Raw genomic sequence first — 27,690 nt, 5'->3', positions numbered from 1 at the left:
TTGGGACACTGTATCCTATGTGAAAATACTTGTGTTCAAGTTCAGCTCTGCTTCTGATGCCAGCTTCCTGCTAATGTGCTCTGGGTGGGGAGCAGCAGGTGACAATTGACGTTCTTGGGTCCCTACCATCTATATGGGAGACCTAGATTGAGACCTGGCTCCTGGTTTTAGTTTGGTTCAGCCCTGGCTGTTGTGGGCATTTGGGAAGTGAACCAGCAAATGAAACATTTTTCTTTGTCTCTCCAACTTTCAAATAGTTTTCAATTTTTTTTTTTAAAGAAAGAAGATTTACTTATGTTTGAAAGACACAGTTACAGAGAGAAGGGGAGACAGAAAAAGAGAACTTCCATGCTGGTCTGACACCAAAAACCTAGAACTTTTTTCTGGTTCTTCCCCATAGTTACAAGGACACGTGGGCATGGGCTACCCACTTTCACTGCTTTTCCAGGCCATTAGCAGGGAGTTGGGTCAGAAGCAAAGCAGCCAGGACTTGAACTGGCATGCTTATGGCATATTGGTGCCACAGTTAGAGGGTTAAGCTGCAATGGACACAGCTGTGAAGTAGACGCAAGAGGTCACAGTGATGCAAGGAAGGGATCCCAGCCAAGGAACATGGGCCACCTCTAGGAGCCAGAGAACGAGGTCTCCCTAGAGCTTCCAGCCATGCTTACACTTGAACTTTAGCTCAGTGAAACTGACTTGAGGCCTATCGGAGCATAAACTAGTGTTGTTTTCCACCACACAGTTTGTGAGAGAAGTGTTATCCCAGCCATGGGAAGCTGAGACCCACCAAACAAATGGCCCAGCTGCAAGTGGAACCCAGGTCAGTCTGACCCTCCTTCTACAGGCTGTCACTTCCCCTGCAGGCAGCCTGAGAGCCCCAGAGGAAGGGCCGCCTGCCAGTCCACCTCCAGCAGGCACAGACATACAGGATGTACACATCTTGGCATGTGTCAAATTCAGGAAGCATGACAAGCCAATCTTCAAGCGTGCTACCATTCAATCATGACCTGGAGCACAAAAATGCATGCTGTGTCCTGTGCCCCTGGCAAGGCATGTGTGCCCTCAGCCCCACAGGCACCTCTGCACCAAGAGGCCATCCCACAGTCAGCGCCTGTCCTCATATGGCACGGTGGCACTTTCATTTTCACTGCAGAGTTTGGTCATAAGATACCTTTCACCAACTTGAAAGCATCACGGGTTTCCCGCCCCCCTCTGTTTTGTGCAAGGACCGAAGTCTGCTGAAAAGACATTTCAACCAAAGCAAGCTCTTTTTTTTTTTTCCCCCTTTTTCTCCTCTAAAAACCAGTCTGGGGTTCATTGCAGGTCTCCGTTTTAATGTGTTATGTGGTTCTCCCTAGGGACAGGAGGGCACTTTTTGTTCCTACTTAATTGTGCAAGCGAATCTAACCGATGTCTTGGGGGGGGGGCGATTCCTTGGAAACCAAGTAGGAATCTAAACTTCCCCTGTTCTTAATATGCTGACAAATAATGTCCCTGCCTCTGATTGACGGGGTTAGGCCTGCACACTTCAAAAGAGGAGGCTGATTAGGAATAAAGTCAGTAGGAAGTACTGACTGATGCATCGCTGTTGAAGAGGGGCAGAAAGCACCCCTGCCAAAGTGTAGTTAGAGCCCGTTTTTTTTTTTTTTTGACTGTATCAATGTCGCCAGTCACTGCTTCTTATCCTGTAAGGAAACTGTGCATCCCTACCCTTGGCCATACACCTTCCAATTCCTCCCTCTGGGAAGTGACACTTTCTACTGATGTAGCTGGGCCATTTGGCTTGCCTTGGCCACGGAAATATGGACAAAAAGTGATGTTGCCCCCCCATTGCTCTTCTCCCTCAGTCATAAGATTGGGGGAGGGAACGGCTCCTTCATTCTAGGTCCTGGGATGGGAAATGATGTGGAACAGAGCCCAGGCTGACAGGTAGTCAGTGTATAAGGTGGCAAGGAGAAAAAAAAAAAAAACCTGCAGTGTTACAAGCCACTGGTGTTTGAGTGGCGTGCTTATTACTACAGCAGAACCCAGAGAGAGAGCTCACTGCTTCTGAGTCCTGGAGGGTAGCTGGGACGACATTTCCTTTGCAAGTATCAGGAATTTAACTCAAACTGCCAAAGGCAATCAAACAGAAGGGCTCACTTAACCAAAAACAGAAAAAGTTGACTTCCAGTGTGACCAGACAGTGAGGCTCACAAAACCTCACAGAGGCAGGGATTCTATATGGTGGCCGAGATGCTCCAGGGGTCACCTGTGTTCTGCATTGGGGTGCCTGATGGAGACTCGGCTCTGCTTCTGATTGCAGCTCTGTGTTAATGCAGGCCCCAAGAAGCAGCAGATGGCTCGAGTAGCTGTGTCCCTGCTACCCACATGGAGACCTGGGCTGAAGTGCCAGTTCCTGGTTTGGGTCTGGTCCAGCCTTGGCTATGGTGGGCATTTGCAGGAAGGAACCAGTGGGTAGAAAATCTGTGTCTCTCTTTAAAATAAAATGAAAGTAAATAACTTAAAAGTTTTTAAAATAATCATTTTAATAACCACTCTAAGGATGTAGCCTCTTGCTCGCTCTACATTCTGCTGTTGTCTTAGGCTCAATCCCTTTAGGTAGCTATTCTTGAGAAGCTCAAGGTTTATAGCTGCAAGATCCAAGTCTGGGGCATTGTAGTGCAGTGGGTTAAGCTGCTGCTTGGGTGGCCAGTTCAAATCTGAGCAATTCTGTTTCTGACCCACCTTCCTGCTAATGTGTCCCTGAGAAGTAGCAGACAATGGCCCAAGTGCTTGGAATCCTGCCACCTGCATTTGGAGCCCCTGGCTTTGTCTTGACCCAACCCTGGCTGTTGTGGCCACTGGGAAGCAAACTAGATCTCCCTCGCTCCCTCTCTTCCTTTCAAGTAACTAAAAATAAATGATTTTTAAAAAGAAAGTCTGAGGGAGAAGAGAAGCTCCTTTCAGGTCCCAACGCAACCGGGAGGCAGAGGTGGAATCTGTTCACTGAGCTGCAAGGACCAAGGCTGGCAGCTGGGTGACCCTGCAGGTTCACAGGATAGCCTGTAACCCAGGAAAGAAATCACTGCAGGACTGCAAAAAAGCACAGACATCCACCCCAGAAACAACAGCATGGGATTTAAAGAAATGGAGTGAGTGCACTTTCACCTTATAACCGTTTTTCTTTCTTAAAATAATTCTGTTAGAAATTATGTGAGCAAAAAAAAGAAGAAAAAGACACTATGTGAGCTACAAAACAGGGAGGAGAAAAAGTATTCATGTTTCTGCCCTTTGGAGCAAAATATCCCTCTGAAAGATTTTCTTTTTAGGCCTGGAGCCATTTCATTCTGGGAATATCCTTGACTTGAAACACCTGCTTTCACTGTATAATTTATTTAATACATAGATGTACATATAGGAGATGTGAATTATTTTTGTAAGCATAAGTGCACTTTTTAAAAGGGTTGTCAATGTCCCTGGGTACATAAAGATGTAAAAGAAAGTTATGGGAAATAAATGGGCAATTGTGAAGAGATAGTTGGAAGATGCAGCATGCTAGCTGGTGGCAGAAACTGTGATAAGCAGTTGGCAGCCACTCATGACAAACGATCCCAACCTCGTGGCTGACAAAATAATGACATTTAGCTCCAAAGGCAGCTGGGTTTGGTAATATCTTTCTTACCAAGACCTAAACTTGGCCTGATGTGATGGCTCAGTAGCTAAATCCTTACCTTGCGTGCTCCAGGATCCCATGTGGGTGCCAGTTTGTGTTCTGACTGCTCCATTTCCCATCCAGCTCCCTGCTTGTGGCCTGGGAAAGCAGTCAAGGATGGCCTAAAACCTTGGGACCCTGCACCTGTGTGGGAGACCTGGGAGAAGCTCCTGACTCCTGGCTTTGGACTGGCTCAGTTATGGCCATTGCAAAATATTTTTCTGTTTGTCTCTGCCTTTCCAATAAAAATAAATAAATCTTTTCTTTTTTTTTTTTTTAAAAGACCCAAACTGTCATGCTTGAGGTGGCTCCCTCTCCCTTTGGCAGATAGGATCATTTGAGGCACTGACCGCTGACAGACAATGCATAGAGTTGTACTGTAAAATCAGAACCTAAGACAGAAACTGCAAGTCAACTGTTCCTGCGCAAGACCTTAAATGACCCAATTAGGGCCTGGCATCCTTCAGGTGGTTTTGTAGGGCTGGTTTTCTACCAGTCTCAGTTCTGATCACTGTTGATCTCAGGTGAGAGGAGGTATAGAGGAGTGTGTTGGCGCTAGGGTGGGATGTAGCAAGGAGAGTGAGATGCATGTGAGTAAACCAGCTGGTAAATTATAAATGTCTCAGCCAGGCCTCAGGAGGGGTGACTGAGCAAGACATCCCTGGCACCACGGTACTTGTCTCTTGAGCCTGCACCTGTCACTCTCCCCAAGGCCCTGGGGCCATTTTTTTTTTCTTTCATGACATTAGAATTTCTCAGCATGACCTTGTGAAAATTCAGTCCCCTCCACCACTGCCTGTCACCCCAGCTGTCTACAATGGAAAACTCCGGCTGGCTCACTGCCAGGCAACAGATCGTTCCTTGCCCATGGCGCAGCTCCCACCCTCCTTGCACTCAGACACTAACTAGGAGCTGTGGAACATCTCATGCTTGCTGTCCCTTCTAATGTTTTATTATGGAAGATGTCAAAGACATGCAACAACAGACAGCAAAAAAAAAAAAAAATGAAGCCATGTCCTCACTTGCCAGCTTCGATTGTATTGTTCTCTGTATCTGCCATTTTTCCTAACCAAATATGTAATTTTATATGTAAACATGTCAGTGTGTCTCCCCAAAAAGTAATAACTTTTTTATTGTGACTATGAAATCATTATCATCATACTTCACATAAAGAAGAAAATTTTTTTTGAAGATTGATTTACTTGAAAGGCAGATGAGAGAAAGAAATCTTCTGTCTACTGACTTACTCCCCGAATGGCCACGGTGGTCCAGACTGGGCCAGGTTGGAGCCAGGAGCCCGAGCTCCATCTGGGTGTCCCATGTGAAAGGTAGTGGCCTGAGTAACTGGGTTGTTTTCTGTTGCTCTTCCCAGGGGCATTATTAGAGAGCTGGACTGGAAAGGGGCAGCTGGGACTCAAACCATTCTGTGATATGGGACACCAGCATCACAGGAACTGATCTACCATGCACTGGCCCCAACAATAATTTCTTATTAGCCACTTAATTTTTTTTTACTGATTTTCTAAATTGTTTTCTAAGACAGTTTTATTGGCATACGAGTTCCTGCCTCCCTCCTGCTATTTTCCCAATTTATCACAGTAGTATACTCCCCTAGTAACACAAGTCTAACTTTCTGCTATTTAAAATGGCATGGTAGGTATGAGCAAAGGTAGAAAATCTAGTATCATACTGTAGAGGTACATGTAAATGTTACATTGGGAGTCCTGCTTTTATGTGAGTAGAGACACTTTTGCAATGTGTCTTCACTTCCTGGTATGCTAGTCTCCATTACACAGTTCATCTATGAGAATAAAAAATTCACCATGGAGTAACAGCTCCATGATACTATTTACCATCTCCTAGATTCAAAATGTCTTGTTGTTGATCAAACTCAGTCTTACCTGTTCATTAGAATCACCCAGGATGTTAAAAAAAAAAAAAAATCTATAGCATACCTGAGGATTCCGATAGAACAAGCAGTCTTGGGTCAAGCTAAATCTCCCCAGATCATTTCCAAGTGCAACCAGAGTAGAAAACCACTAGATGAGTTCTTGCCTCTTCCTAACCCCAACTTGGAGGACATCTGTCTGTGTGGCAACAGCTTCGAATGACACATCAGTAGGGGGAAGCTGTTGGACTCTAATAAGAGGAGGAGGCCGGAGATGCTGCTCAGTACCCTTCGACACACAAGCCAATCCCCCACAACAAAGAATTGTCTTGGTCCCAAATGTCAACAGTGCCCACATAATGAAAAAAACTAGAATAAACGTTGTTTGCCATCTCCTGCCCTCGTTCGCTAAGAACTTGAGTTCATGCTTGCTTCTCTGACTTTTCCTGGGAAAAAAACACTGAATGGAGTTCTTGCCCCTCCACACCAGTCCTGGGCACTGTGCAGCATGGCTCCTGCCCCAGCTGGACTGACTCGATGCCCAGCCTGTTTCCCTGTGCAGTTCTGCTCACATCTGTATTACAGTATTCATTACAGAGTCTTTAACTGCTGCTAAACACTTTTCTCTACCTCCATCCCCACTCCCCTAGGGCTGGAGATGTAATTTATTCATCTCTACTTTATTCGCAGCTCTAAGCTCTGTGTTGCAGTGGGTAATAGTTCAGTAGACATTTATTGCTTCAAATGAATTAGCCCAACATCATTTTAATCGTTTTCATGCTTCAGGGACCTCCCTTTGAAAGGTAATGGAAGTGGAGAATACAAATACCAGTCCAACTAAGAGTGTGTGTGTTTCTTTTCCTCATATGAGTGCTGACTCAAGTCCCAGATGGATTGCTTCTGATTCAGCTTGCTTCTAATGTACCCAGGAAAGTAGCAGAAAATAGCCAAAGTATTTGGTCTCCTGCAACCCACCTGGGGGACAGAGGCAGAGTTCTGGGCTCCTGGCTTCAATCTGGCCCAGCCCTGGCCCTTGGGGCCATTTAGGGAGTGAACCAGCAACTGGAAGCTCGCTCGCTGGCTCTTCCTCTCCTTCCTTCCCCCTCTTCTCCTTTCCCTCTCCTCTCTAACTCAAACTTTCAAATAAGTAACTCTTAGAAAAACTTAATTTAAAAAGATTCTTTTGAGGCCAACTTTTTAAAAATCGAAGCATCGTTTTTTTCATAGCACATCTTTGATCAGGTTTTTGAAGACTTTGCACAGGATTGGCCAGTGGAAACCACAGGCATTTTTCATGAGGATTTTTGTCTAAGGTGGGGCAGGCATTGAGTCTAGCGGTGAGGCTGTTGAAGAGGATGCCCGTGTTGTCCGTCAGCGTGCCAGGGCTCCCTGCCTGCTGATGCACACCCTGGGAGGCAGCAGGGATGGCTCCAGTGACTGGGTTCCGGCCCCTCCCACTGGGCAGGTGTCCATTGAATTCCCCCTTCCCCTCCTCCTGCCATCAGGAGCACTCAGAAAGTGAACCAGTAGACGTGAGCTTTGTCTCTCCAATAAACGGCAGTTTGTTTAAAAAGATTCATTTTTATTGGAAAGTCAGATATACAGAGAGGAGGAGATACAGAGAGGAAGATCTTCTGTCCAATGATTCACTCCCCAAGCGGCTGCAATGGCTGGAGCTGAGCCAATCCAAAGCCAGGTGCCAGGAACCTCTTCCAGGTCTCCCATGCAGGCACAGGGTCCCATGGCCATCCCTCATTGCCCTCCCAGGCCATAGGCAGGGAGCTGGATGGGAAGTGGGGCTGCTGGGACATGAACCAGCACTCACATGGGATCCTGGCATGTACAAGGCAAAGACTTCAGCCACTAGGCTACCATGCTGGGCCCTGACCAGCATTTTTTTTTAAAGAATATTTATATGGTAAATGACTAGGAATTTGAGAAAACTGTTGTTTAGAGATGTTATCCTTTTCATTGGTCATGACAAGAGGGAAAATAACTTTTCAAGGCAAAAGCAGGAACTTGGAAAATCTAACATCTTGTTTTAGAAAATTATATGCAAACCAATTGACGGATATTCCATATCAGACTGGATGAAATGAAGCACAGGATTAGAAGCTAAATAAGAAACAAATTTTTTTCCTTATCTGTTTTTTTTTTAATTCTCAAAATTGAGTCAGGCAAGAGTCTATTCTGGAATTCTTATGAGGAGACTCAGGCCACCAATGTGGCACTGGAGGCCGCAGGTCTAATTTAAGGTCTTCCACACCATGTACCACGTGGCCTCGCAAGGCTTGCTCGATTTCCTTGCCCTTGGCTTCCTCACATTGTTCCTATCCAGGGCCAGCATGGAAACATTACTGGAGCCCGACAGAAATGCGTGTTATTTCCTCCTAGTCGAGCTCTTTTCTCCCACCTATGGCTTAAAGCGATGCAGTGCTGCTTGGCTTCCATCCACTGAGCACATCGTTCCTGACTGCTCTCTGATTAAGGCCCCACGAACTCCCCGTTCTCGCTTCTCTGCTTTGCTCCCTCCCAGCGTTTACTCACTTACTCTTCTGTCTTCCCCAGTTGACTGCAAATGTGTGGAAGACAGAAGTGATGGGATACTTTGTTTCCTGCCACTACTCTTTCTCCAATACCCAGAATGGATCTGGTAGAGTAGCACTCAAAAATATTTGTTGTGTGAATGAATAAATTATGCTAATCTGGCAGTAAGATCTACTGTAGAGACATCAGAGAAGGCACAAATTTGATGTAATGGGTTCAGCATGGCTCAGTCTCACAAGTATATATTGCTGTTAAAGCAGTAGAATATGAAAATTTCCTCATTTGCAAAACTAAGGCTGGTAATAGCATTGTTTTAAGGACCAAATGAGTACAACGGTGTTAAAAACAGAGAAAAATGACAGACGCACCTGTTGCATGTTAGCTGGGCTCATTGTTATCATAAAAAAACAGCTAATATTACACAATAGTACAGTTTGGTATAAATGCTATTGATTTTATATAATAGAAACTAACTTTATATTGTAAAATATCTAATTCTGACAACTCTGGAAGGATTTACCAGTGACTGACTGCTTCCATGAGAGGATTACAGAATAGTCAAACAGCACTTTAAAACTTTATCTGACTCGCTCTAATATTGAGAATGGAGAGTTAATGCATGCATTGAAAAATTAACTTTTATCTAAGTTGTTATACTTCCTGTGACAGAGTGTTCTCAGAGAGGCAGGGGGAAGATGAATTACTTCAAATTAGATAATTTGAAGTTTTCTATTTTATTTCTGATATGCTTCTTGAGTAACATCACTGCAGAGATAAGATGAGCTTAGCATAGGTCAAAAATAAGCAAAGATGAATTAGCCAATGTAACAGAGCTGGGGTTCTCTTAAATTGGAGGGAACAATGGGGAACCCAGTCCAGACGAGGACTCGATCGAGCCAAGCCCTGTGCAGTACTTACTGTTGCTTGAGCCACTCTTCCACAAACGGGATGGAGAAGAACTCTGTGAATGGCTCCCCTGTCCTCTTTGGATGATGACTGTTCAGGATGCCGTGTGATGGATTTCCGAGGAAAGAGTGAGCGAGAGCGCAAGTCAGTGGTGGTTCCTGTGCTCACAGACGTCCCACAGAAGGCTGGCCACTCGAAGGACAACTTACTTGTATAACCACTCCGTGAGGAAATCACAGGCGATGAACCGGGTTCTCTTCCTCTGAAAAGAGAGCATTGGTTTCTCTGTTTACTTTGCTCACAAGTCTGAGTAGGACAAAGGAAGAGACGTTAACGATGGCTTGTGATAGATCAGACATGCTTGATTCCTTTTTGAGGTTTATAAGCACAACGATGGACAGTGTCTGGGGCAATATACACAAGTTCAAGAATTTTTTTTTCCAGTTTTCTGTGACTATCATGCTTGCTGGAAGTAAGGATTAATAAAAGACACCATACACAGTAGGGGCTTCTTACATGCTCTTGGGATTGTCTTAGGATTTTAAACTTAAAGCTAGACTAGGATTCTCATTTCTGAGAAAAGAAACTCGGGGGGCGGGGTGCCACATGTCCCTTACTGAATGGCAAACTTTGTGAGGCCATACACACCTGTGTGCTCATTCGTCTTTCTCTTCCCAGTGCCAAAAAAGCTGGGATATTGGAAAATAGGAATTGTATCATGTAATGCTAGACCATTCCTCTTCTCTTTCTTCCCAGGATATTTTGTTCTGAAAATCTTCCCTTTTCTCACCTTCCTCCTCCACTTTGAAATTGGCCAACTCGGCTTTAGAGTGGAAGATAAGGTTGAAAGACTGTTGTGAAATTGAAAAGCACCCCTTGCGAGTTTCACGGAGGGCTTTATTTTAGCAACGTGGTAAATAAGAGTGCGATCCGTGTGTCTGGAGACTATCTTGAGTCTTCTACCTGATTGCTGATAGACTTTCGTTGGGGGGGAAAAAAATAGCAACACTGCTGCCCAAGGCTATGAAACTAAATGTCATGGGGTCTTGTGGGCCTGCCTTGCAAAAGTAGAAATCCCTTCAAAAGGCTCTCTCTCCAACCATAAGGAAATACATGTAGGACAATGCAAATACGTAGCTAGCATGACACACCGTATAATATATGTGAACAATTCAGCAATTGTAGGGTGGCAGTGGCCTCTCAGCCCACAAAAGACACATTGTCTCCTTGGAGATAACCACACCATTTAAGAGTGAAGGTTCCTTCTAGGAAAGAAAGGCAGCTTGACTTATTCTATTAAGAAGGCTTTTAAAATCGCAAAATGCTCTGATGGATGAAGGTCATGCAGACAGATCTAATCAGTTCTGATGCAAAGAAATAACATGGAAGAGATTGTGTTTTCCTTGTGTTTTGCGCGAGCGTGGACGTGCCTTGCATACTCAGCCGCCCAGAACACTGCCCGCATTGTTCAGCTGTTGTTTGCTTTTAAAATGATCAGCCAGGGTGGGGGGAGGGAGGAGCTGAAAGAGAGAAGGGAAAGCAAATGAAAACTTGTGTCTGAGTGAAGAGATAAGAGCAGAAGGAATGGGAAAAGAAAGAATGAGATTAAGAATGTGTTGGCGCCCTGGGGGTTAGGGGATGTGGACAAATGGGAGTTCTTGATGGCTAAAGAGTGAAAATGGGGTGCATTTGGGAAAGCAGAGCAAATAATTAAGGTAACCTCAAAGTTATATTTTAAAAATACCCTATAGTTCTTTAAATGAACTCAAAGGAAACAGACCAAATGGCAAGGGATAAAATATCATTATATCATCAAGAGTCTGCAAATTCCTTTGAAATGCATCCCAGAAAACAAAGCAGATGACTTAACAGGTTGGTGCATAAATACTCCATGAACAGGTAGAGCAAGATGGTAAACAGTAGAATCTGGATGGTGGCTAGGTGGGCATTCACTCTGAAATTCTTCCAGTACTCTAAGCTTCTTGGAAGCAGAGTGACAGAGGTTACCCATCCACCTCCAACAGCCACAGTGGGGCTAAGCGAAAGCGAGCAACCAGGAGCTCCACTGGGGTCTCTACCACGAGTGGAGGTGGAGGAGACCCAAGTGCCTGGGCCATCTTCTGCTGCCTCCCAGGCACACTGGTAGGCAGCTGCATCAGCAGTGGAGGAGCCAGGATTTAACCAGACATGCCAACATGGGGTACAAATGTCCCAAGCGGAGGCTTAACTTGCTGTGCCACAAAACCTGCCCCCTATATGCCTGAATAAAATTCTATGATAAAATTGAGGGCAGAGCCAAGGAAAGAATATCCTCATGAGAGACCCAAATCTCAGAGAAGCCAGACACCAATTAGTAAGAATTCCATCCAGATAGCATTTTGGACCAATTTTTATGTTAGACGTACATATAGGAGACAGACTGGAAGACTGGAAAGAAACACAATGAATGTTTGAGAGACGGAGTCTAACTCTGCCACCACAAAGTTAGAAGCCCATGCTGAGACTTGGGTGGGCTGTGGTACCCTCTCAGCTAAAACTCTTAGAAATGTTCAAGTGGTCCCCATCTTGGTCCAGCTGTACCAAACACACTATGAACCAGGGCATTTGTAAACTTTATTTCTCACACTTGAAAAGTCCACGGTCAAGGAGACGGCAGGTGCAGTGTCTGCAGTGCTTTGTCCTGGGTTCCTTTCTTCTCTCTCCTCAGAGGACAAGCCAGCTCCCTTGAGGTTCTGCCACAAGAGCACAGAACCCACTCCTGAAAGCCCCACCTGTGTGTCTTGTCGCCTCCCAGGGACCACACTGGTGACTGGGGGCATCAACTTTAGGCTGTAGCATTTCACACTTACTTTCAACTTTTCCTTCCTTTTTCTTCCATCCATCCCTGCTCCCACTACCTTTCTTCCAGCTAGATGAGCCTGGGGTTGCTGGGGGCAATGCCTCACCAACACATCTCTGTACTTCAGAGCATCCTTGTGTAGCAAGGCCATTTGGGATTCTCTCTGCTCCATGTTCATTCGTTCTCTGTTTCTCTCATTCTATTTGAAAGGTAGAGTGGTAGAAGCAGGGAAAGGAAGGAAGGGGGAAGTGGGGAGAGAGGGAGAGAATCTTCTGTCCGTGGATTCTCTCTCCAAATGTCCACGACAGCCAGGATTGAACAAGAACCCTGAAGTTCCATCCTGTTCTCACACTTGGGTAACAGGGGTCCAAATACTTGAGCCATCCTCTGCTTCCTTCCCAGGCATATTAGCAGGATAGGAAGTGGAGCGGCTGAGATTGGAACCGGCACCCATGTGAGATGCAGGTGGCAGTTTATCCCACTATTGTACAACCCTGGCCATAAAGCATGCATTGGAAAATGCCACATTGTCCTGCCTCATCCTTTCAGTGAGCACAAGGTGAAGTCATCTCCCTTAAAGACAGCCCCCCCCCAAAAAAAACCAAAAAAACTGCGCACAACAATGTGTCTACCACAGGAGGGCACTGCAGAGTAGGAGGGTGGCAAGAAAAGACCACTGGGCAGAGGCCTGGTCTTGGAAGAGCTGGGCAGTGGCTCAGGGCTGTGCAGGCATGGGCAAGGCGGCCGCAGTCTTCCCAGCACGGTTCCAGATCCGCTTCTGTGTTGCTCTCAGCGCCTCAGCCACAGCTTCTCTCTGAACTTGCTGATTTGTTTCTGTTTCCCTCCCAACTGGTTCTCAGCCCTCCTCTTTGCTTTTAAGGTCAGCTCACTCATGACTGAACACCGAAAAATTATTTTTCAAGGCAGAGAGAGAATGAATAAATAATCTCCCCTTTGCTGAATCACTTCCCAAGTGCCCACGACTAGGGCTCACCCACACTGGCAGTTCCATCTGGTTCTCCCACATGAGTGGCAGGGACCCAATTTCTTGAGCTATCACCAAGGTCTCTCAGGGTACACACTGGGTGGACTTGAAAGTGGAAGCAGAGTCAATAAATAAATAAATGAACAAACAAACAAATAAATAAAAAGAAAGTGGAGGCAGGACTCAAACTCAGGAACTCTGGTATGGGCTGTGGGTAACAACACCCTGATGCCCAAGGCCCACCCCCTCGCTGAGCGTCTGCTCCCTCTTACTGATAGGAGCTCTGCTTGCTCGCTTGCTCGCTCTCCCTCTGGCCTGACATACAGCTCCTCAGCACAGGGGCGGGAGAGGGGGCGGGGAATCTAACCGGGCTGGTTAGAAACCCACCAGATTAGTGCAGTGCTTTTGAGTAGAACAGCTGGAGAGGATCATTTCAGACCCTAAGGCACGCATCCCAGAGTGGCTACCCCATCATCTAACACTCACACTGGCACTGCAGAAAGTTTGTGGAAAAGTAAAATTGAAAGAAAAGTTTACTTGGGAAAAGAATATTTTAAAATATATATTTTTTAACATATTTATTTGAAAAGCAGAGACAAAGCAGACAGAACTCTCGCCCTGCAGATACCTGCCCCAGATACCCACGAGAGCAAGGGCTGGACCAGACCAAACTTCTTTTCCTGTTGCTCTGTCTGTGCTGGTTCTACCAGGAGAGCAACTCTGAAAGGAGTTCTGGGTTTCTGTTCTCTATCTACAAACCCAGCTTCCCCTTTGCTCAGCCTGTTGCCGCACTGGCTCTGTTTTATGGAATGAAGAACGGCCTGACTCAAGGCTGGCCAAGAAATCCCAACAAATGAAGATGTTTCAATGTGTTGGAATTTGGTCCTCTGACCCTACAAAACCAAGCATGAGCAAACGCTTGGATCCTAACCAGACGCTGAAATCCTTGACACAGCAAACTTTAAACAGGTGTTCTCATCTCCCCGCTGTGTTCGAATTTTAGTAGAGAAAGATAATACTTTTCAAAACAAGCCCAAAGTATGCCCTAAAAACACAAAATATTGACTAAGACTTCCAGCCAGGTCACATGGCCCTTGCCAAAAGTGTTCTTGACAAAAAGGAACAAGGCTTAAAAGAAAAAATTCAAATGGACCTTTCCTGCCAGATCTTGTATTTTCAGTCTTCAGAAAAAAAAACCTTTTCAAACAAACAAACAAAAAAATCTGGCCTGACCGTGGATCCCAGCCTCCTGCTAACGGGGTCTCCGCGAGGCTGCAGGGACGGTTGTCCCGCTGAGCTGCTGCCACCCATGGGCGAGACTTGCGTGGAACTCCTGGCTCCGTTCCTGCCTTTGGCCCCCTTGGCTGCTGCGGGCATTTGAGGAGTTAACCAGGAAAAGGAAACTTTCTGTCCAGTTATGTCTGTCTCTCAATAAGTAAGTAAACAAATAAAAAGTTTATGGTTTCTTTTAAAGGAGAGAGACTAGAAGATGGGCCGAGAATAGAAACAAACTTTTTAAAGGTTCGTTTCACTGAGTTATTCACAGCAGCACGTTTTGATGTCGTGACATTGGCAAAGGATTTGTCAGGAGCTGAACGCAGCTTCCTGCTGCCAAGTATCATTTACAGGATTCCCTCAGTATGATAGTGGAGTCTGATAAGCAGTCAAAAGCAAGAGGGAAAATTTGCACAGTAGAAGAATAGGACAGAAGAGAGTAGAGAGGCCAGCGCCGTGACTCGATAGGCTAATCCTGCGCCTTTGAGTGCCAGCATCCCATGTGGGTGCCAGTTCATGTCCTGGCTCCACTTCTGACCCAGCTCTCTGCTTGTGGCCTGAGAAAACAGCAGAGGCTGGCCCAAAGCCTTGGGCCCCTGTACCCCGAAGAAACTCCTGGCTCCTGGTTTCAGACTGGCCTCGCTCTGGCTGTTGTGGCCATTTGGGGAGTAAACTGGCAGATGGAGGCTCTTTCTCTCTCTGTAAGTCTATCTTTCAAGTAAAAATAAATAAGTCTTACAAAGAAAGAAAAATTAAAAAGCAATAGGGGTCCCGGCACGATAGCGAAGTGGTTAAAGTCCTCACTTTGCACGCGCCAGGATCCCATATGGGCGCCGGTTCTAATCCTGGCGACCCCACTTCCCATCCAGCTCCCTGCCTATGGCCTGGGAAGCAGTTGAGGATGGCCCAAGCAGGGAGGCAGGAAGGAACCGTACCTCAGCTACTTCACGGAGTTCAGGGAAATGGAAGTAAAAAGATGAAGCTTATGTTGATATAAAAAAAAAAGCTTTGCAAACTGCATAGGAGGAATCTTCAGTAAGTCCATGAAATATATATGATTAAAACAAAACTACGCATTGATTTCTGAAAAATTCTGTATTGACTAAACTTCTCTTTTGTTCCCATTTTCCCACAAGTTTTGTAAAGTGTCCTCATATACACTGAGCCCCTGAATCAAGCCCACCCTGAAGCCTTCTCTCTCTCTTTCTGGAGTCTAGTTTTCAGAGTCAGTTAATTCCCCTTCTTCAAGCTAGTTTTCTGCTCACTGCAACTTCGCTGTGCAAGATCCCATTTTTGGGAACTAGCACCCCAAATTCTTTTTGGGCTTCAGACTTCCCCAACTCTCAAACTGTGTGTTTTGAATGGGGCCCCTTCTCTTACCAAAACTCTAGTTCTAAAGATGTACTCTAAAGTGAGTAGCTGACCCAAGTTGGCTTAAATAGAAGGCAACTCTCTTTTCGGCTTATAAGCCTTCCGGAACGCAGGCTGCAGGAGCCAATCCAAAGGAAACAGAATCAAGTGACAGAGGAAGAACTGAGTCATGAAGACATCACAGAGAACCCAGATCAAGCTGCGCTTGACCAAATATCATAGGGGGCCACTTTACTACACTTAAAATCATCATCATCATGGCTATATCTTTTATACCAAGTCAGTTTGAGTGCGGTCTTCTGTCACTTTCAGGACCTGTCCTCAGAGGTGACTCCAGCAAAATACAGGCTCGGCGTACGTTAGCACTAGCCAGCTGACAAACTCACTCGGGGTTCCAATGCTTCTTACAGCTTGCAATCTAAATAAACAAGTAAATATATCTTAACAGGAATCCCTTACAGGAAAAACCATTATCTTTATTCTGTGTGCCCAAAATATTTTCCAAGATGCATCAGAATGTCCCAGTGAAACACACAATGCAGGCTGCTGAGCCAACTCTGTTTCATACAGCAATTCAATTAACTTCTAATTAAGTTTTGATCTCTTGTGGTCCAGTTAAGCAGATCCAAAGGTCTGGCTGAAAGCCAAGGGATCATTTAACAACATCAGTCCATCTGTAAGGTTTCATGTCTGTGATAATATTTACATGCCCGTAAATGCAGTAAAGCACTATCCAGTTTCTAGCCGAACAGGGATGGTATCGTGGCCCTTTAACCAACCTTGAGTCTTGGGAGAATGCTGCAGTTCCATTTTAACAATTGCACAGTTGGTTTCCTGTCTTAAATCCCTCTTGCTCTTCCAGCTCACGTAGACCTGGGACAGAGAAGGCAACTACAACTGTAGCAGGAAGGTCAAGGTCGATGCAGATTTGGTAAAGCAGAGGCGAGTCTGCAGAAACTCCTTTCTCAGGGTTTTGCTGTCATTTCAGTGGCAGTTGGCTGCACAACTCCAGCTGATGGTTAAGCCTCCAAGTATGTATGCAGGGCACTGCAAAAAGGTGAACTTGTGATCTGGCACAGTGTCTAGGAGGCGGGCCTAGTGAGAGGTCCTTGGGTCCCTTGTGACGTGTCCTCAGAAGGTGATTCTGGCACGAGTGCTTGTTGAAAAGCCAAGTTGGACCTAGCCTCTCTCACTCTGCTTCCTGTATCACCACATGGTACTTCCTGTACACTTGCCCTACAGCTGAACCGATGGGCTTTGCCGCAGTTTTGAGCTACAAACCTCCAAAACTGTGAGCCCAAAATAAACCCTCTTCCTTTATAAGAAGCTTGTCTTGGGTATTTCACTGTAGTAAGAAAAATTAGCACAGGATCAAGATTCCTTCCAAGCCTAGCTTCATAGTCATGCCTCCAGCAGACCAGGAAGTCTGCTTGTGGAAACTGTAAAAGGAACTTTCTGGAAGAGGCACCAATGACAGGTTTTCCTTGGCCCATTCCTGGCTGAATATATTCTTTCTTCGTCCATCTAAATGCATCTCCTCGCCATTTCTGAGTGTCATCTCTCACTGTTCAAGCTCCCTGTGAAGGCCAGTCTCCACCCACTGTTTCCTTACATTTTGTTTCGTGTTCAGTCTTCCATTCTCGGTCTAAGTTGGAACTTTGGTCCTATTTTCTCACTGCATTGCATTCCAATGTGCCCAAGCCCAGATAACTCATTTAAGGCCTGCTTTTTAAAAAATCTATTCAAAAGCTAACAGCATGCATGTATTTTTCATAAGTTCCTAGCTCTTGAGGTAGTTTGTAATGTAGCAAAAAGTGAACTGATACAATGTATAATAATTGGAATGCGGCCAGGCACAGTAGCCTAGCAGTTAAAGTCCTCGCCTTGCCTGCTCTGCTAGGATGCCATATGGGCACTGGTTCATGTCCTGGCAGCTCTGCTTCCCATCTAGCTCCCTGCTTATAGCCTGGGAAAGCAGTCGAGAACAGCCCAAAGCCTTGGGACCCTGCACCTGCATGCATGGGAGATGAGGAAGAAGCTACTGGCTCCTGCCTTCGGATTGGCGTGGCTCCAGCCATTGCAGCCACTTGAGGAGTGAATCATCGGACAGAAAATCTCCCTCTTTGTGTCTCCTCCTCTCTGTTTAACTGACTTTCCAATAAAAATAAGTTTTCAAAAAAAGCTGGAATGCCACTGATGGCTGGCCAGCTACTTGGCAGTCACTCAAGGCTGGTACTGCAGCCACCTGGCACAAAGCCACACCCCCAAAAGCAAGAGGACAAAGCTTTGGGCCAGGGAAGGGACAGGGTGTCACCAAGCCACTGCAGGGTCACCCTCAGGTCAGAGCCTGCGCACTTTCTTCTTAAAGCCTTGTCTTTTGAGGATGTCTTGGATTTTTTTTTTTTTTTAAAACAAAACCAACTCCCTGCCAAATCTGGAGAATGAAGCAATAATCAATGCTCTTTTGTTGAGAATGAAAAAGCAAAGTAGTAATGATCAGGAAGTTCTAAGAAGTTTGGGTTATTTTATTTTGTTATTATTATTTTTTTTTTGGTAAATTAGATCTGTCAGAGATGCCAAGAATCACAATGGGAAATGTTTTTGGTTTTTGGTTTTGTTTTGTTGGCACCACCAGCCATATCACCATGAGACACAGTAAGAATGAGTGTCGGGGGCTGGTGTTGGGGCACAGCAGGGGTAAGCCACAGCCTGGGACACCAGCATCCCATGGCAGAGCACTGGTTTGAGTGTCAGCTGTTCTGCCTCTGATCCAGCTCCCTGCCAAGTCACCTGGGAAGGCAGGGGAAGATGACCCCAAGTGCTTGGACTCCTGCCACCCGTGTGGGAGACCCGGGGGAGCTCCAGGCTCCTAGCTCTCACTCGGCCAGACATGGCTGTTGCAGCCGTTCGGGGAGTGAACCAGTATATGAAGGATGTCTCTCTGTCTGTCCCTCTGTCTTGCGTGCTCTGCCTTTTGAATATTTATTTTTAGAAATAATAATAGTGAGATGTTTACTGAGGCTTCACTGTGTGACAGGGACAGTGCCAAGCAGTTACCCACATGATCTAACTTGCTGCTTGGAACAAGGCAACAGGGCAGATGCTAACACTGCTATCATTTATACTCAAGAAGATAGAGGCTCGTTGTGATGGAGCTATTCAAGCTGTCCAGAGGAAAATTCCAATTCACCTTTATGTGGTGTTAATACCTGGAAAAAAAAATCAAGCTAATTTTACAGAACTAATCCACATGCATAAAGACTCAGTCTCATACTGTCAAAATATCCCTTGCTCTTCTCCACCGGATTGTAGCTGTTCCCATCATCGGAGTGCAAAACAATATTTTGATGAATGAACCAAGATTGTTAGATATGCCTTAGCAAGACTTGGCAGCTACGTGCAGGTGGCAGGGGAGGGAAAGGTTTCTGGCTCGAGGCTGACTGAAGACAGAGGAGAAGGCCCACAAGCAGAGGCCCAAGTATGTACGGAATCACAGGCAAGGCTTTCCGTTCATAGCTGTCAGGAAACTGGTTTTGAACGCATGCACATGTGCAATGTACAACACATTCTAGTGTGACAAATACTGCATCCAGGAGAGTACTCTACCACACTCAAAGCTGCTGGAGACTCTTCAGAAAGCCCAGGCTTGGTGGCTTTCACGGCTGTTAACAGGTGGCACTTCTATAAGACAAGCGAGAAGAGGACACATCTGGAGGTGGATGCTGTCTGGGGTTCACATGGGGCCAGCATTTGACCACGCCCTCTGCCTCAGCTCCCTGTGCTATAAGACAACTCAGGGGCCTTTCTGCCCATCTGCACACAGATGACCAGGCACACAGACCTGCCTTCAGCACCAATTCTGTTCTACATATTGGCCATCACCTCCTCTGCCAGATGTTGCAGTATTCAGGGCCAGGTTACAGGGCCCAAGGTTATGGCACAGTGGCTTAAGCAGCTGCCTGAAATGCTGGCATCCCAGGTGAGAGCCAGTTCAAGTCCTGGCTGTTCCATTTCTGATGTAGGTCCCTGCTAATGTTCCTGGGAAAGCAGTGGAAGATGGCCCAAGTGCTCAGGTTCCTGCTGCCCATGTGGGGAACCCAGAGGAGTTTTGAACTCCTGACTTTGGCCTGGTCCAGCCCTGCCCATTGCAGCTACCTAGGGAGTGAGCCAGAGATGGAAGATCTCCTATTTCTCTAATTCTGTCCCTAAAATAAATCAATAAATTTTAAAGGATCTGTTGCAATAGCCTAGTGGCTAAAATCCTCACCTTGCATCCGCTAGGATCCCATATAGGTGCTGGTTTGTTTCTAGGCTGTTCCACTTCTCTTCTAGCTCCCTGCTTGTGGCCTGGGAAAGCAATTGAGGATGGCCCAAAGCCTTGGGATCCTGCACCCACATGGGACACCCAAAAGAAGCTCCTGGTTCCTGACTTCAGGCTGGCGCAGCTCCAGCCATTGCGGCCACTTAGGAGTAAACCAGCAGATGGAAGATCTTTCTCTCAGTATCTCCTCTCTCTATCTCTGCCTTTCCAATAAAAATAGTAAAATCTTTTAAAAGAAAGTTTAAATAGAAAGGTTATAAGCAAGTGGTACAATAAGAAAACAGAATGCGTGAATGTGGATTTTGAAAAACCCAGGAAGGTCAGCAGGTTAGGATCACCAATGACAATTTTTGTCAGTTTCTGATTTCTCTATGATAGCATCGCATCTTTAATAACTGTTTCTTTCTGCCTTCCAAAGACAAAAACTCAAAAATCCTCAGATTTTTCTAAGAAATTAGAGTCAAAAACCAAGGATCTCAAGGAAAAATTCCCAATCCAAAGGCCACACGAGGGAGGATCCATAACTCGACCTAGAGGGTGGCAGAGGGAGCGTGCCTGGGAGCCCAAGGGCAGTGCAGGCCAGGCTTGCAAATAGCCCTGTGGAGGGGGTCTGGTGCCATCGTTTGGGTTAAGGGGCTGCTGCCAGGAGTTAGGACAGTTAGGGCTTAGGTCAAGGAGACACAGGAGGACTCAGCAGGAAGTCAGACAGGAGTAAGTGAGCTGAGAGATTTTCCCACAACTTCTGTCTCTGTTCTCTTTGTCTTGTCTTTTTTAAGATTAATTTCTTTCTTTATTTGAAAGGCAGAGTCAGAGGCCTTCCATCTGTTGTTTTGCTGCTCAGTTGGCTGCAGTGGCAGGAGCTGGGCCAGCAGCCTTGCACTCCATCTGCGTCACTCTGGTGAGTGGTGGAGGTGACCCAAGCACTTGGGCCATCTTGCATTGCTTTCCCAGGCACATTTAGCAGGGAGCTGGATTGGAGGTAGAGGAGCTGGCATTGAGCCAGTGCTTATATAGGATGCCAGCACTGCAGAGGGTGGCTTAATGCACTATGCCAGAATGCCATTCCTATCCTCCCATTTTTTTAAAAAGATTTTTTGTTAATCTATTTTTTTATTTGAAAGTACAGAGAAAGAGACCCAATACCAAATATCGTAGGCTTTTGGGAAATAAAATAGTCAGTGGAATATTGATACTATGTATTCTCTCTACATTTTAATGAATATATATACATAATTAGATATGTTCTTGATATCACACATACATCATGAGATGTTCACATAAAATCTCCACTCCCTCCTGGCCTACGTGATGCAGCCTGGCCACCTCTTCTCCCATCTCCTTTGTTTACTCTTTCCTGGCCGGCCTGGCCTCCTTTTCATCCTTGCGGCAGGCCACAGCTTGTGACAGGACTGGGTCACTAAGTAACCTGGGAAGAAACTTCACCCAGGAGATTTTAATGTCACATTAGAGAGAATGGATGGGGAGGAGCTGGAGATTGGGTACCCAAAAAAATAACCTAGATGGGACAGCAGGAGCCAATAGAAGGGCATGGGTATGTCATTTACTTATAACTTCTATTTTTCCTGATTTAAAAAAAAAGGCATGCATGCTTCTTTCTTAAAATCTCATCAAATTTTGCCCTAAGACTGGGATCTAGGTACAATGCCCCCCGGACTTTGACAACTCCCCAACTTACACATGATGCTGTTATTTGTTGGGTAGTAGATTCTGATGCTGTTGCCTCCAGCTTGATCTTCATGTGCTGTGTGAGTTAGGAGACACCCAGGCAGTGTCTGAACAAGCTCTATGGTTGGCCCACCCACAGGCCACTTCTACCAGCTGTGTAGACACAGTAAATTTTAAATGTGTCTGACACAATGCAAAACACTGTGGGCACGTGGCTGATTTCACAGGCAAAACTAGGAGGCCCATTTGACATTATCTATGGCGTGTTCTGGGATGCTATAAAGATGTCCCTGAAATCTTCCTCTGTGAGCCTTGGCATGTATGGTTGAGAAAGAACATCTGGGAAATGGTTAAATGAGCCTGTTTCATTGGTCGGATTCAGCTCACAGAAGGGACTGGGTCTTGATCTAATTCTAAGGCTGAGTTAATGCAGGGAGATCACAGACTTCAGATTTTTTGCTCAGGACTGTATAATCTCTTTCAAAACTTGAAGAATGGGGAAATATTGCTTTTGTTATGAATACTATAAAGATTTAAAGAAGAACTAATTGATTAGGATTTAGATAGTCTGTAATGGGAATTTAAAATGACAGATATAAAAATCTTTATTATATATAAATAAACTTGCATGATCAGGTACTTGACATGGAAGTCATCAGGTTCACACAGCTTGTTGCGGGGACAGACCCTGCCTGGAAGTGCAGTTTTCCTGATTTGGAGTTTGTGGAAATACAGAATTGGACAGACTAGCAGCTAAGATGCCCAGGCCCCATATTAGCATACCTGCATTTGCTCCCTAGCCCTGGCTCCTGACTTCAGCTCCCTGCTGGCAGAATCTCTGGCAGGCAGCAGGCAGCTGAACTTCTGCCACTCGCAGAGCAGGCCTGGATTCTGTTCCTGCTCTCGGCTTTAGTCATGGGTGGCTCTTCTCCAGCAATGCTAAGTATGTGAAGTGATGCAGTAATGGCCTCGCTCTTTCTCTCCCTCTCTTGCTCACTGAACCTCCTTTCTCCCTCCCTCCTTCCCTCTGTCCCCTGGAGTAAATAAATATTTTTTAAAGATTTATTTTTTATTTAAAAGGCAAGGTCACAGAGAGATGATGATATCCAGAGAGCTTCCTCCGGGTCTCCCACATGGGTGCAAGGGTCCAAAAACTTGGTCTATCTTCCACTGCTTTCCCAGGGCATAAGCAGGGAGCTGGACTGAAAGTGGAGTAGCCGGGACACAAACCAGTGCTCAGATGGGATGTTATTACCTCAGGCTGAGGCTTAATCTACTACATCATAGTACTGGGCCCTCAAGTAAATAAACATTTAAAAATAATGATACTGTGAATTTCCCACAAACTTTGAAGCCCCCACCCACCCACCAAATTGCCTCATTTGCATTATCAGACATACCTTCTCACTCTCTGTCTTTGTCTCTCTCTCTCTTTTTCTCTGTCTCTCTCTCACTGTTATGGGTTGGACATGCAACCAATTCTTGCAAGTTTTAAGAACCCCGATTTTCTACCTCTGGTCATTTCTTGAAACAATCTCAACTTGAAGGCTCCATTGAAGCCCCCTGCAGAGTTTGATGTTTAGGCTGATTTCATTTATCCTCGGCAGCAGTTCAGCTGTGGGATGCCAAAGATGAAATATGAGTCGGCATAAGGATGCTTCATTAACTTCAAATGCAAATAGAAATTTCTTATTGTTTAGGAATGTTTTATCATTGCCTGGAGGCTGGGAACTGTGTCTATCCTCCTCATTATAAAATTATTCATGAGCAAATATTAGATAGGCAGCCTTCAATATAAAACCTTAACTACTGCTCTTTTAGCTGATTTTCGTGCCTTCCAAAGGCATATACATTAAAAGAATAACAGCTCAACAAGTTGGACTAAAGGTTGCATCATGGATTAGCAATGAATATCCAGCATCAGATCCACTTTTCACATTTCACTTCATCCATTCTTGTCTCAGAGATACAAAGAAATGTCCCATAGGACAGGATTTTTTTTAAGAAAAAACTGTTAGCTTATCATTATCCCTTCATCTACCAAAGGCATTATTATCAGTCTATGGTTGTCTGAAGTTCAAGGCCATGTCTAGTTTTCTCTGTGTCCCCAAGGCCTGGCCTCACAAATGGTATAGAGCAGAGCCGAATAGATGCTTGTTGAACAAAACTAAACTTCAGTAATTTCACCTATGCACACTAAGATGATTCCTTTGTTCTCATCCTATCTCTCTTTTGTTCGGTTTTACAAAAGGCACAACATCCTAAACATACCCTAGCAACAGCAGCATCTGAGAGTCTGATATAGTCCCTGTGACCCCAGTGAGGGTCTGGTCTCCCTCAGCAGCAGGACCTGCAGCCGGTCAGACACAGCACCTTCTGACAGTGGCAGTGCTGGCGTGAGGCCTGCTCTCTCCAAGTCCTCCAGCCTCGCACTGCTTCCCCCGGGGGCCACACCTAGCACCTGTCTGACCCCATGCAGAGGCAGGAGGAAGGTCAGTGAGCAAGAGTGGTGCAGAATGAGGTGGTCAGGGGCGCCAAATAGGTGAAAGGAAAAACAAATGAACTAGAAGCAGTGTAGATTTCATCACCTAAGGAAAGTAACCGTCTGTTCTCCAGAAACAAAGTTATGAATGGGAAATGCCCAGTATCTCCAGGAGCTGCTTGGGGGGCAGCCTCCACCTTCCCTGCCCTGCAGTGGACGGGATGAAAGCCCAGGCTTCAAGAGCGTGTGAGCTGCGGTCAAGGTTGTGCTCTGGTGTCTGCTACCTGGGTGACCTTGAGGAATGCTCACCCTCTCTGAGTTGTAAGGGTGCGTAAGTCTATATGGGCTAAGAGCATCTTTGTAAAGGATATCTTAATTTGCTGTGAAAAGAGGACCAGAGGAAACTCTCCAAGATCTGAGAGATGGGATCAAGTGTTTGTGGTTTGGGCCTGGCAGGAGAACTGGGAGCCAAAGGGAGTTGTCAGAACCAAGATCGGAAAGACAAGTGGACCTGGAATGTGCAGAGAAGAGCCCAGCTCTGTGTGCACAGCTGTGGGCGGGGGAGGCTGACGGGGAACCTCACCCAGGCTGCACCAGTGATTCAGCGGGGTGGGAGGACAGCTCCACGGGGTAGACCAGAGGCTTTGGAAAGTCAGCTTCAGGGCTTAGTGCTATGGGCATTTGTGGTGGCCCCTGGGGTACTGCAAACCCAGTGTGCACCTCCATTTCTGGCTTCCTGGGTGTGTGACCAGTGAGTTAACTGGTGTCTCACCATCCATTTCTGCCTCAACTCAAGCCAGAACTGGCATAGTGAGGTCTGTTGGAAGGGAATGCTGTGCTGAGTGTATCTAGGGACAGGGCCTTAGGGGCAAGAAAAACAGCACGGCAGGATAAAGAGGCACAAGGGGCAGCTCAAGGTCAAGGCCTGCTAAGAAAACCCGAGTCTTCATTACAACATGTGAGAACTCTGTCTCCTCCTTTATGCCAAAAAAAAAAAAAAAAAAAAAAAAAAGCCATCTGAGAAGTGAGGGTTCCTCTGGGACAGGGGCCCTGTGCTGCTTGAAGGAGAAACACCAAGGGAAGGCTGTGAACACTGATTGTTCCCACAGAGCCCAGGATGCAGCAAACCCACAGGGCCTTGAGCTGAAATAAGGGCTGCTTGACCACAAGTGACGGTTTTCTTTAAAGATGTATTTATTTCTATCAGAAGGGCAGTTGTACAGAGAGAAGGAGAGAGAGAGAGAGTGCATGCGAGAGAGTGCTTTTCCATCCACTGGTTCACTCCCCAAATGGCCGCAATAGCTGGAGCTGAGCCAATCCGAAGCCCAGGAGCTTCTTCCAGGTCTCCCACTTGGGTGCAGGGTCCCAAGGCTTTGGGCCATCCTCCACTGCTTTCCCAGGCCATAGGCAGGGAGCTGGATGGGAAGTGGAGCTAGATGGAATGTGGAGCAGCCATGACATGAACTAGCACCCATATGGGATGCCTGCTCTTGCAGGCAGAGGATTAGCTAATTGAGCCATCATGCTAGACTAATTTAATGATGACTGATGGTTTAATCTGCATTCAGGTCCTAGCTCTGCCATTCACCCTTGATCGTGTCTCTCATCCCTCGCCCCTCTGTATTCTTACCTGCAGAATGCTAGATGGTAACAATAGAGAGAAGGGACAGAGCGGGGAGGGTTCAAGTCCCAGCTCTGCTAATCTGCACCCCACAGGAGCTACAGTGATGGCTCAAGTACTTGAGTCCCTGTCACCACACGCTGGCTGTGCAGGCATTTGGAGTGTGAGCCAGTGCATGGAAGTCTCTGTTTGTCTCTCTCTGCCTTTCACATAAAAATAGCAAAAAAAGATTTTAAACAGGATTGCAGAAGGATGCTATAAGGGCTAACTGAAATAATGGATGATAAAACCAAGTGCCTACAGAAAGCAAGTGTTTGCTCAAGAGTAAATACTTTTTATCACTCTTTTCCTGTGGCTCATCCGAAGCACTAAAATTCAAAATTGGGCTTTGACTGTAACCCCCAAATTCTCTCAAGCTCTCTATCGGGTGTGCTGGGATTAGAACTTGGTTCATACAAACAACTGGCTGTGGGGTAAGGAGATCCCCCAGATCCTGGGTGCACTTGGTGAGCACCAGGCTTCTCCCAGAGCAAGTTCCACATGGAATAGTTGGCATGAGATACAGCAGGGAAAGCTGAGAGAAGGGACATCAACCCAGAGAGAAAAATGAGGTTGGGAGAGCTTCCATCAGTGCATGTCGCAACCATGGACAAACGACCCAAGAAGTCTTCTTGTTGCCAAATCACACAGGAGGACGGTGGGCAGGGATGCCGAGCAGGACAGGATACCCACGTGGCCAGGCAGAGTGCATGTGCTTCTAACTGCACGGCTGGGCCTGGCTGAGTGCCCCAAATCACAGGCTTTCCTGCCCAGAAAGCTCATTCTGAGAATTGGTAACCCAACAGCATCGAGACAGCAGAGTGACCAAGAGTTTACAAAGAAGAAAACCATGCCGAACAACAACTGACCTCGAAGCATTTTTCTTTCTTTGCCTGGTGAAGTAGGCTGGCCATTCCAGGAAGCAGAACTGGAAAGATGAATGTTTCTAAATATTCTTTGGGGGAACCTAAAACAAAACAAAAAATCCCTCTGCAGATTCGAAATGGCCCATGTTACCCTGGGATTTCCCTCTGAGCTCAGAAGGTGCTGTGTGTTCAGTAACTAAGTCTTACGGTTGGCAGACTTAGATGGCAGACTTAGGGTGAATTAGTAAAGAAACCAAAGAGGCAGGCATTTGGTGCAGTGACCGGCATACTGCTTGGGAACCCCCGCATCCCTTGTCCAAGAACCTGGGATTGAGCCCTGGCTCCACTCCTAAGTCCAGTTTTCTGTTGATGCGTACCCTGGGATGCAGCAGTGATGGCCCAGGTGACCGGGTCCCAGGGGATCAGGTTCCCAGCCAGGGCTGTGGCAGGCATTTGACAGTGCATTGAAGATCTCTGTGTGGGTGTGTCTGTCTCTTTCTCTGCCTTTAGCATTAATAAATTATTTTTTTTTTTTTTAAGAACGAATCTTGAAACGTCCCTATGAGCTCTGCAGCTGGCAGGGATGTGGGCCAGGCCCCACCCAAAGCCAAGCCTCCAGTTGGTTACAGCCCCAAGGCAACAGGAGCAAGGCGGGAGGGGAGAGATGCCCAAGGGTAACAGGTGGGGGAATGAAATGGACATGGCCTGTAGCCTGTGTAACAGCAGCCACAGTCAGCCAAGGACCAGGGCCTTCCAGCAGAGAGCCCAGAACACAGCCCCGGAGGGGGTCTGGTTGGAGGACAGCCCCATGGCACTGGGGTCAGGGTGGCAGATCTGTAGATAGCACCAGCAGTGTCTACACGGGGAGAAAGGCAAAGTGATATTTGCTCCTTCATTCTACACATCTTCATGCCTCTCTCACCCACCCCTTGGTATGTAAAGGAAAGTCAAACGATGCCTGTTGGCGTTATCTTCATTACATTAAAATCGTCTTCATTTGAATGGCAGAGAAAGAAAGGGAGAGAGTCTTCACCTGCTGGTTCACTCCCCAGGCACTCACAACAGCCAGGGTGGGACCAAGCCAAAGCCAGGAGCCTGGAACTCCATGGGGGGAGGGGAGGGGCGCGTGGCAGGCACCCAAGCACTTGGATCATCAACCGCTGTCTC

The 27,690-nt window shown here is 46.3% G+C and overlaps 1 protein-coding gene across 1 annotated transcript in view; it reads right to left on the bottom strand.

Moving 5' to 3' along the window:
- The window catches only part of IQCK (IQ motif containing K), a 75,488-nt gene that overhangs the window by 38,981 nt on the left and 8,817 nt on the right, over positions 1-27,690 (bottom strand). The window contains exons 5-7 of the mRNA XM_040973725.1: positions 26,527-26,624; positions 9,248-9,300; positions 9,051-9,128 (exon numbers count right to left, since the gene is read on the bottom strand). Coding sequence (XP_040829659.1) covers positions 9,051-9,128; positions 9,248-9,300; positions 26,527-26,624 — 229 coding nt within the window. The remainder of the gene's footprint in view (positions 1-9,050; positions 9,129-9,247; positions 9,301-26,526; positions 26,625-27,690) is intronic.

This window comes from Ochotona curzoniae, unplaced genomic scaffold, assembly GCF_017591425.1.
Source record: "Ochotona curzoniae isolate NIBS_2020 unplaced genomic scaffold, NIBS_Ocur_1.0 contig_2321, whole genome shotgun sequence".
NCBI classification, from domain to species: Eukaryota; Metazoa; Chordata; class Mammalia; order Lagomorpha; family Ochotonidae; genus Ochotona; species Ochotona curzoniae.
The sequence above is the reverse complement of the archived record's forward strand: the minus strand, read 5'-3'. Positions and strand labels throughout refer to the sequence as shown.